At 33.3% G+C, this 10817-nt stretch overlaps 1 protein-coding gene across 1 annotated transcript; it reads right to left on the reverse strand.

Moving 5' to 3' along the window:
• Positions 1–822: 822 nt before the first annotated feature.
• Positions 823–10234, reverse strand: LOC108909959. The gene is made up of 2 exons (XM_018714436.1): positions 10091–10234; positions 823–4315 (listed from the first exon to the last, which is right to left on the reverse strand). Exon 2 carries the CDS (start codon positions 4312–4314, stop codon positions 2050–2052), a length of 2265 nt encoding a protein of 754 aa, XP_018569952.1. The 5' UTR covers position 4315; positions 10091–10234; the 3' UTR covers positions 823–2049.
• Between the last annotated feature and the right edge of the window lie 583 nt (positions 10235–10817).

Consider the following 10817-nt stretch of genomic DNA (forward strand, 5'->3'; position numbering starts at 1 on the left):
TTAAAACATCTCAAGCTTTCAATAATATTTTTTTGTTTATTTTATTATAAAGGGTGATTTTTAAGGGTTGCAACTTTGTAATGGCTCGTAAGCTTTCTAATAAATAACAAACGAAACATCGTGAATGCATCAAAAGAATATTTTAAACTGTTAAAAAATTTTTTCCTATTTTTTTGTCCATGGAACAGTTTTTAAGGATTATTAAGGGTTCAAAAGTAATTAAATTTCATAAATTATATTAAAAAACATGAAACGAACTTTATCCAACATATTCGAACATGAGTTGAATCTTTAAAATACGAAAATCTGCGATTTTCGCATATTTTTCGGAAAAGGGGTAATTTTCACCCCCAAATGGAAAAAAGCACACATCTAGACAATATAACTTTTGAAGTGGGGTGTCGAAGATGAGCTTGTATGTAAATTTTTAAGAAAATCCATGCTATCCGAAAAAATTGGGAGCTTTTACCTTATTTTCGCCTTCAGAGGGACTGGACCACAAATTATTTTTGAAAAGTTAACAAAAGTTTAGTAAAAACGTATTTCTTCCTGTGGAAGAGTTTTGGACTTTTTTGATATATGATTTCATTTTTGTTTTAAAAACGCCGTAGCTTTTATATTTACTAATTTCAACGTCATTTTCATTCATTTTCAAGGGTCGTTTTCATCATGGAATAATAGTTTTCACAAGAGTTCATTTTGAAAAAAGTCTTATTAAATCATATACGATTTGAATTTATTTTCAGTTTTCAAAGCCTACTTTAAATTATTTTCCAAGTTTCCGACTTATTTATTCACAAATTAAAATAAAAAAAAACAATGTGTAATAACAACATATTTATTTATACACTCAGTTTGCGGTAACATTGCAAGCTATGTAACAAAACGTATAAACGTTTCTGCCCCTCATTCTAATATTTCAACTAGCCCAGTGCGGGAGAGGGGACGGCATACCATTACTCCATATGCCGCTTGTGCGCCCAGGAGCGTCTTAATTGGTAAACCCCAACCACCATTCGGTGCAGGAATGAGGAAAACCTGGAAAACCTCATTAGTTAGGGGGACGTCCTTTCGTCCTACCTTGCAGAAATTTTAATCTTCGGGCAGGCCTCGTCTTCATTACGGTGTTCCTCCGTCCAGGATGTAGGTTGGGATAAATTCTTCCAAGACGATCGCATTCTCAAGGAGGCAAAGTTTATACATGAAACAAAAAAAGTTTTATAATAATAATAATTACGTGTTCATTTACGGTTTTCAAATATGTATTTTAACAAATTTTAGACATTTTAAGAAAAATATAACATTCTAAAAAAATAAATAAATAAAAAGGTGTTCCTGAAATTCTTTAAGTATTGTGTTACAGCTCTGATATTGCATATGGCGTCGTTTATAATGTAAGTGTGATACTGGATACTGTTAAGAAAATTCAAGAAGTATCTATTTAGGCAGTGTTTTAATGAGACTAAATCTAACAATTATAGGTAGGTATGTGTGCAAAGTATGCAAAAATTAATTACTTTAAACCTCTATTTAAAAGACCTAAATACACAACTAATCTAACAAGGTTACTTAAAAAAAATACAATTCTAACATAATCTAAAGTTCCCTGAACTCTATCCGAAAATACGAAGATCCTCGCAGGGAATTTATACTTACTACCGAAGCGACTGCGTGACACTATACAGGGCGTCTCAATGAAATCTGTACAGAAACGGTGATATTATAAGATCTGCGATGTTCAATAATTCCTCGAGGAAGCAATTCCTATGAAATCCTTCTTGGAGTAATGTCTTGTGGAAATGCCCTGTAGGTTGCATGCCATATGTCTCCGGCTATGTTTCTAATATTAATATTCGCACCAATGTTCTGGAGGCGATCTGCTGGTATCGGCAAATCACTCTTCAGAAGTCGAATAGTGTAGGCAATGTTGGAATTCCTAGAAGCTAAGGGCGATACTACGTTTACAGTATTTGCAAAAAAATTCTACACCTTGCTCATCTAAGAATATTTAGCTGCCTACGTTTCGGCCGTAGTGGCCAAACAGGATTATTATTTTTCGATTTCCAGCACCCGACTCTCTCTTGTCGGGTCAACTGGGATAGTTTTCCATTCGGAATCATTTATATTCAATAGTATAATTTTTTGTTCGATCCCTTTGATTTTCAACGTACGTACACAAAGCTTAACGATTACTCGTTCGTCCCTAACAATCTTATCCAGAATGCTAGGAATTTGGACCAAGCAATTACCCATTTTTGTATCTTCTAAACTGGTGATGTTCTCGTTGAAAACGATCTGTTTTTTTAATAAGTTTGTTTGTGTCTCTGATAGGAAGTCGTCGAAAGTGACCCATCCTTTAATAGTCTGAGAAATATTTTCGATTCCAAGTCGTGGAATTAACTTATCGTCATATTTGGCTACAAGCAGGATTTTTTTGTATGCGTACTTCTCCAAAGTTCCTCTTATCTTCGCGTATACTTCCATGATTACATCAAACGGAGGCAGCTCTGGCCTAGTAATTACTAAAATTTCGTGACAAGGACGATCGAACGCCTCTATTACTTGCATCTTAACATCTAGGTCCTCATTGGGATCGACGTACAGAGCCTTTATTCCGTTATGTTGGAGGGCACGAAAAATCTTTACTACGTGTAACAAGTACTCCTTTCCGGTAGCCAGGTAAAATATTGTCTTCGTATCGTCGAACGCCACTTTATTACTGTCGAACAGCACTTTGTATTGGTCTAACTCTTCGCTGTATTTGCGGCTCCTTATTTCTGACATCATCGTCTTGGCTAGGCTTTCCGTTAAGTATTCACACTCTCCCTGCGGGTGCTCGAACCATTCCCCCACTTTAAAAATTATATCTTGGAGGGTTACGTTGTGGAAAATATTACCGTACCGCCTGAAACCACGCAGCGACTCCTCTTCCATGTTGTTTTTTAGGTCCATAGGATAATCGCAATAAAGTCGTAAGTGTTCCAAAAAATCTCTTATTTCCTCTTCCTTGACTGTTTCCAGGTGATTCTCTAAGCGTTCCTTCAAAATAGGTATAAACGTCTCGTCGAACGTGTAAAAAAATGAGTCGGGTCCTTGCAAATATAATAAACTCCCACGAGTGGCTTTTTGTCTTTTTAAATACTTTTGTGTGTCATTATCGGCCCTGATAGCGGCATTGCTGCATATGATAACGTTTGCCACTCGGTACTCCGCCTTAATTTCTCGATACTGTAGAAAATACTTGACCAAAGAAAAGTTATTTTTCGAGCTGGTAGAGAGGAGTTCGCTGTATGAAATTTTACCCTCTTTATATTTGGTCTGTATCGAAAGGACTTCGTCTGGCCGTTCCAAGACGATATCATCAAATTTTCCCATTCGCCTATTCTTGAACGATAGCTTCCAATCTTTGAATTTCCCCAACGCGTTTAAAAAGCACAGGGTGATTATTTGGATGTGAAACGTCGTGCTCTTCATCCCAGCGTCTCCAGTCTTTTGAAACGTGTCAGGCTGCGGAACGGTTAAAGCGTTATTTTCTGAAAACATCGCCTTTACTCCGTCTTCCGTTAAGTATTCGCATGGGCCTCTCGGACGTTCAAACCATTCTTTCACTTTAAAATGTATATCTTGCAGGGTGGTTTTATTAAAAACGTTCTTTGACAGTCTTACGTAGGACAACAACAGTTCCGTGGCGCTTCTCAGGTCTGTCCCGCAGGGATAATCGTAGTAAAACTGGAAGTGCTCCAGAAAATCTCTAATATTGTCGTCTGTGGCTATTCCTTCGTCGATGTTCTTGGTCTCTTTTATTCGTTTTTTTAAAACGGGTACAATCGTTTCATTGAACGTGTAAAACCAACAGACGTGCCCTGGGCAGTATAATATGCTCTCGGAAGTGGCAATTTGTCTGTTTAAAAATTTCTGGTTGTCTCCATCTACCACGATAGAAGCGTTGGTACATATGATAGCATTCTTTACTCGAAAGTTAGACTTGTCTTTTTGATATGACAGAAAATACTTGGCCAGACTAAAGTTGTTGTCTTTGGAGTTGGTAGCAAGCAGTTCTTCAAAGGTGACTTTCTTATTTTTTTTATATTTTGTTTGTATTAAAACGGCCCCTTCGCTACATTCTAAGACTACATCGTCGAATTTTCCAGCTAGCTGGTTTTCTGGCGATAGCCTCCAGTTTTTCAACTTCTCGAAAGCCTTTAAGAGACAGAAGGTGATCAAATTAATTTGAAATATCTTACCCTTAGTTTCTGCGTTCCCGCCCTTTTCAAACTTGCCGCGTGGCAAGCTCGTGGAGGGTCCTATATTCATGCTGAAAATAATTAAAATAATAATCAGTTCTACACAGATGAGACAGGGTAAAACAGGATATTGCTTTTGGGCCTTTTTTAATTAATCGAATATTTTGTCACCCGGAAAAAAATATTTGAAAATATTTAAATAAATGTTTAGAAAATATGAACCAACTGTTAATGTTTCCAGAAAGCTGATTCCATAACTACAATGTTAAAACAAAAAGTGTTTTGAAAATGTTATAGGTAATATTTGATTAATAGTCTAGACGGTATCTGTTTCAAAGAGTCCTTATTGGGGTGAATCGTATATCCACGGAGATTTTTGGCTTTCAAATATCACTAGAAATTAATTTTTTTTTTCTATGCGCATAAAAAATCGTGGGCTTTACTTTTGGTGGCACAATATGTTAAAAAAATTCGAAAAATGTCATATTTTTCTTCCTATTTAATTATGTATCTTTTCAGGAGTTTATTTTAGACCAAAATGGAAGAGGAAAAAAATGTTTGTAATTAAATTTTACAAAATATGACTAGTTATAAATCGAATGAATCATGATTATTATTGTAAACATCGAAAAAATCTACAAAAATGGGATTAAGAAACATTACTTTTTTGGGAATTTATTTGGGGTGTCTAAATTGGGTACAGGACCTTCAAACTTGGCTCAAGAAAACTTCATGTTATGTAGAATCATCACACCAAATTTCATCAAAATCGGTTCGATAGATTTTACATAATAATTTTGCAATCCAGATTTTGAAAAAAAAAAAATTTGCAAATTTTTTAAATTTTGCACAGCTAAAACCAAGGCCCTTAGATACTTGAAAAATTAATCACTTATAGAACGACTCTCAAGCTTCCAAACGCTTTTTGAAAATTTCGAATCTATCAATTAGGAGAGCTTTGGTGCTTGTTTAAACATTGATCGAATTTTTGTATTATAATTTTGTATTTTTGTAATATAATGAGTTAATTTATCATTTGCTTGTAATAGTAAATAATATTTGAATTATACTTTAATCACAAAAGAAATGATGATTAAATTAATAATTAATTAATTAATTAATTTACTAATTTGCGACATATTTTGAAAACAATTTTAAAATATTTAAATGAATTTGTTTTTGATCTTTGATAAACAGTATATAAGTTTATGCAGTTACTTTTGATACAATAAAAAATAAAGTTGATAATTAAAGGAAGTTTAAAGATAAATAATAATCGAACTGTTGAAAGACCAATAATTATTAACGATAGGCATTTTAAAATACGCTAATTGTTTTTTTTTAATCGCGAGACATCAATTTAAAAAAATATTATCAAAATCGGACCTCTAGAAGCTGAGATATTAAAAATTTTTAAGCGCGTCGCCGTTTTGAACTTGCCGATTCAATTTCAAGCAGGCCGAAGCGGCCGCGCTCTCTGCTTCCCCCACCACCACCATCCGTACGATTTTCTTGAATTTTCTTCTCGCTTGCATAAATAACTTTAAAAGCGCTATAAAGTAGGTTATCAATGAGGAAAAGTATTACAAACTTAGACCTGGTAAGTACTCGGAATACCAAAGGTATTTTTCGAAAAATTAGCCCGGTACATTTAGTGTAAATGACGGTTAACTTTCGTCGGCTATAACTACGTAACTAATTGACCAATCGATCTGTTTTTTTTTTAAGAAGTGCGTTTCCAATAATTTTTAAAAAATACATTAAAAAATTTGATTTGAGTGAATATTCAGTTATTTGCAAAATTTTGAAAATTTGCAAATTTTTTTTCAAAATTTGGATTGCAAAATTATTATGCAAAATCTGTCGAACCGATTTTGATGAAATTTGGTGTGATGATTCTACATAACATGAACTTTTCTTGAGCCAAGTATGAAGGTCCTATACCCAACTTAAAGACCCCAAAAAATTCCCTAAAGAGTAATGTTTTTTAACCCCATTTTTGCGATTTTTTCGATTTTTACAATAATCATGATTCAGTCGATTTGTAACTAGTCATGTTTTGTAAAAAATTTAATTACAAACATTTTTTGCCTCTTCTATTTTCGCCTAGAATCAACTCTTGAAAAGATACATAATTAGATAGGAAGAAAAATATGACATTTTTCGATTTTTTTAAACATATTGTGCCGCCAAAAGTTAAGCCCACGTTTTTTTTATGCGCATAGAAAAATTTTCATTTCTAGTGATATTTGACGCCAGAAAGCCAAAAATCTCCGTGGATATACGATTCACCCAAACCAAAGCAGATACCGACTAGTGTATAATAACAATTTAAAAATATTATTTTGCTGGTAATTTAGCCACATAAATCATTAATAAATATTACATCTCCACCACTTGACACTGAGTATTGCATATTATGAATCGTGAATGATAAAAACAGTGTAACAAAAACGTTTAAAAAAAGCGCTTAGGAATATTTTGAATTTAAATTTTTTTTTCAACTTGAGCGCCCTCTGTCTCTTTAACGAATAAATATTCTACAAAGCTACAAAGTAACAACTCGCGAAGTTTGTCGATTAATTTTTGTTTTGTTACACCACACCCATATGTTTTGCAGTTGTTGCTAGGTGCTTTTCTCATTTCTTGGCCAGTGCTGCCAGCTTTCAAGGTTATTATACAGGGTGTCCCGCATAAGAACCGACACAGGGCAGGTGAATCTAGGGGTCTCCAAAATATTGTAATTTAACCAAACTTACCTATATACAAAGATGCACCCCTGAGGACTTATTAACCCCCAAAGTGGGGCCCTAAATTTCGAAAAAAATTAATATCTTTGCAACACTTTACCGCAGAAGAACCAAATTCGGTAAGTGATTTAGGTTTATTACTGGTCTTCTTTGACTATGATTTAAAGTTAATTGAAGCACTACAAGGTGTTCATTGGGGATGACTTTTTTTCCATCGACCGAATTGAAAAATAATAGTATTAATTCACAGCAGAATTTAATTTTAAACATTTTTTTACTCTTGTTAAATTTTAAAAAACTTTACCATGCCATTCCGATTAAATTTCAACGATAAGAAAAATATCTACATTTTCCGACCCGAAGAAAGAGAAGTCAAAGTTTCGGTAGATTTTTCGCATATTTACAATTATTTTGCAATATGTGCACAATTTGCACAGGAAAGCATAACTTACAGAAAATTTTAAGACCAAGATGGGTCACGTAAGTGCATTACTGTATGATTTATTGAAACTTGAAAAAAATGTATTCGAAAAACTCAATTTTTTAAAATATTATCGTATATTTTGCAATTTTACAAAATGCACTTATTCTACTTGGCAAGGACTGCATATTTTGAAAGTATCGTAAAAAAATCAATTTTCGTTTTAAAGATATAGAAGTTTTTAAAAAATGTAATTAGCCGTTTTTTTGCAATAACTAACACATTTGTTTATCAATTGATATTGGGCAGGGCTCAAAATTTTTGTTATAAAAAGTTCTACAACTTTTGTCTAAAACATTGTTTTCGAAAACCAATGTTTAGTTTTTGTTTTTAATGAAAAAAAAAAAATTTTTTACGAAGTTTGGACGCCATTTTGAAAATGAAGCCCTAACATTCAGCTGAGGTAAAGCAGTTCATTCAATCCTACGAAATTTTTCCTAATTTTTACGTGTCTTTGTTTACTGAACCAAATTTTAGCAAAACAACAACGTATTTTTGACAATTTGACTGGTCTTGAAACTTTATAGCATTAAAATTTAAACACAGTCTCCTAAAGTAACTTTTTCCGTATTAGCTCAAGAATCTACACACATCAGATTTTTCCCCGGCAAAACTGCGGTCGTGTGACATTAAGTCAAATTGTACAAAGGACATAATTCAATTTACAAAACTTTAATAAAACCCTTCGTATATTTAGTCCAACCAAATTACACTTGGAGAAAAAAAATTGTTACCTGGACTTATACGTGGGAATGGTAAAAGGGCTTATAAAAAATCTAAAAAAAAATAAATGCGTGAGCAGGGGCGGCGGAGGGTTGATTTGGACGGTTGAAAAGTTATGAAAAATTGTATCATTGGGATTTCTGGCGAAAGTTGACGTCAAACAAAAAATTATCCAATACTAAAGTTGTAGATCATGCAAAAATCTACAACTTTTGTAGAGCTCACTTTTTAACATAACCTCAAAATTTCCGAGGAAAATGCGAAAAACAGGTTTTTTCTGATTTTTCGTTTTTTATTCCTCATTTCCGCTAAAATAATTTAATTTTGACGAAACTTGGTGAAAGTATACCTTTCTCTGTCTTAAATAACCCCAATTTTTTTTAGTTAAAAAAATCAAGAAGTTTCTGAGATATTCATTTTTTTCGGCCTGAAACGCTCTTTTTTCAAAGAAAAATTTTACTTATAAAAATCATCGTACAGAGTTCTGTCGGTAATTATTTTTTTCGATTTGACATATACTTTTTGGTGAAATAAAAAAATCTGTAATAACAGTTCAAAAACATGCAAAAAATAAAAAATTACAGGCAACAATGAATTTTTCAGTTGTTGTTGATAATTTGTTTAAATTAAAAAACATTCAAAAACTGATTACACCATTCAATTCTACGGAAAAAAATAAAAAAAAAACTGTCTCATTGTTTGACCCAAAACTTTATTTTTGTACGGTATTGCTATAAACATCTAAGTCGAATTAATTACAAATGCACAAATGATAAATTATCTCTGGACGATTTGAGATTTCAGCAATACAAAGTATTAACTGCAGTCTACTGTTGACGCGAAATAAATCCGAAAAAAACGAAAAAAATTATTACCGGCAGAATTCTGTACCATGATTTTTTTTAAGTAGAATTTTTCTTTGAAAAAAAAGTGTTTCAGGAAGAAAAAAATGAATATCTCAGAAATTCCTGGATTTTTTTATTTAAAAAAATTTAGGTTATTTAAGACAGAGAAAGGTATATTTTCACCAAGTTTCGTTAAAAGTAAATTATTTTTGCGGAAATCAGAAATAAAAAACGAAAAATCTGAAAAAAACCTGTTTTTCGTATTTTTCTCGGAAATTTTGAGGTTATGTTAAAAAGTGACCTCTACAAAAGTTGTAGATTTTTGCATGATCTACAACTTTTGCAATGGATACTTTTTTGTTTGACGTCAACTTTCGCCAGAAATCCCAATGATACAATTTTTCGTAACTTTTCAACCCACCAAATCAACCCACCGCCGCCCCTGCTCACGCATTTATTTTTTTTTTGTTTATCATAAGCCCCTTTACCATTTCCACTTATAAAAGTCCAGGTAACAATTTTCTTTTTTTTTTCCCTCTAAGTAAGTTATTTTGATCGGTCTAATTGTCATAATCAGAGAAATAATTAAGTTTTAAATTAAATACACAGAACAAAAGAACATGTACAATTCAATCGGCTTGTTTTTAATTAATCATCAAAATTGACGTACAGCAAAAGACGTTGAACTCGAACAATTGCAAGATTGCAAGATAAAAATTATTGAACCTGCATACTTCAGTGGAAAAATCTCGTGTAAGTTGAGGATGTAGAAAATGTAAGTATTAAAATAATTGTTTAATTTACAAGCCAGATTGTGAGCGAAAACAACAGAACTGGAAATAATCAGTAGGGTTTTATTAATAAAATGTATATTTTCGTAAGAATAAATTATATATTTATCACTAATCAAAAATAAACGAATAGTTTTCATGGCTAAATGTCCGAAGTATATAAAAAATGTACAGCACCTATCCACTCACAATCAGTACTTTACTAATAAATTCTCAGTCTCATTATCAGTAACAATAAAAGCATTGGGGGACTTACCTAAAAAAAGCAATGGACCCTAGTTTGGGGGCTCGCGCACTTAAATGAAATTACAACTACACACAACACAGTTATATAGAACTTTTATCGCCGGTGTTAAGTGGGGACGATCCTCTTTGCCTTCCTCGCCGATCACTCCGCGTACGCGTTCTGACAAGTTATAAGCGTGACCTTATCATTTAACCGGCCCGCAAACTCTTTTTTTTGCGATACGTGCTTACAGAAGAACGAGTTGCGCGCGCAGCTCCCTCTTATCGCCCGCGAGCTCGCGGGGTCAAGTTTGGCGGGATGGTTGGGGCATTGGTGCTTCCCAAAAGCGTCGAGTTGCCGACTTCCCGTACAACGTACTATACTAGATGGATTTCGCAGGGTTTAACGACACTCGCAGTGTACGATAATTCAATAAACAAAGAAATCTAAATAAAAAAATTGGATGAGTTTAGAACGAATACACTGAAGATGAATTTTTCCGAGACAAAACGTCTGAATTTGGTTCGGGCTGAGGCAGTACAGTATTGGGGGTCATCGAGGCTTGCAAAAAATGTAATAAAATTTTCAGGGTCGTATTTAAAAAAGTGAAGTTGATGATGGTCCTGGAGAGACGAAACGTTACATGTAAAAATTGATTATGCCATTCGATAGAGGGCAAAAAGTGGCCATGAGAAAGTGTTGTTCTTTTTTCAATATCACCTTAAACAAGGCTGAAATGAAACAAAAACGAATTTCC

Source organism: Anoplophora glabripennis, unplaced genomic scaffold, assembly GCF_000390285.2.
Source record: "Anoplophora glabripennis isolate ALB-LARVAE unplaced genomic scaffold, Agla_2.0 scaffold654, whole genome shotgun sequence".
In the NCBI taxonomy this organism is placed as follows: domain Eukaryota; kingdom Metazoa; phylum Arthropoda; class Insecta; order Coleoptera; family Cerambycidae; genus Anoplophora; species Anoplophora glabripennis.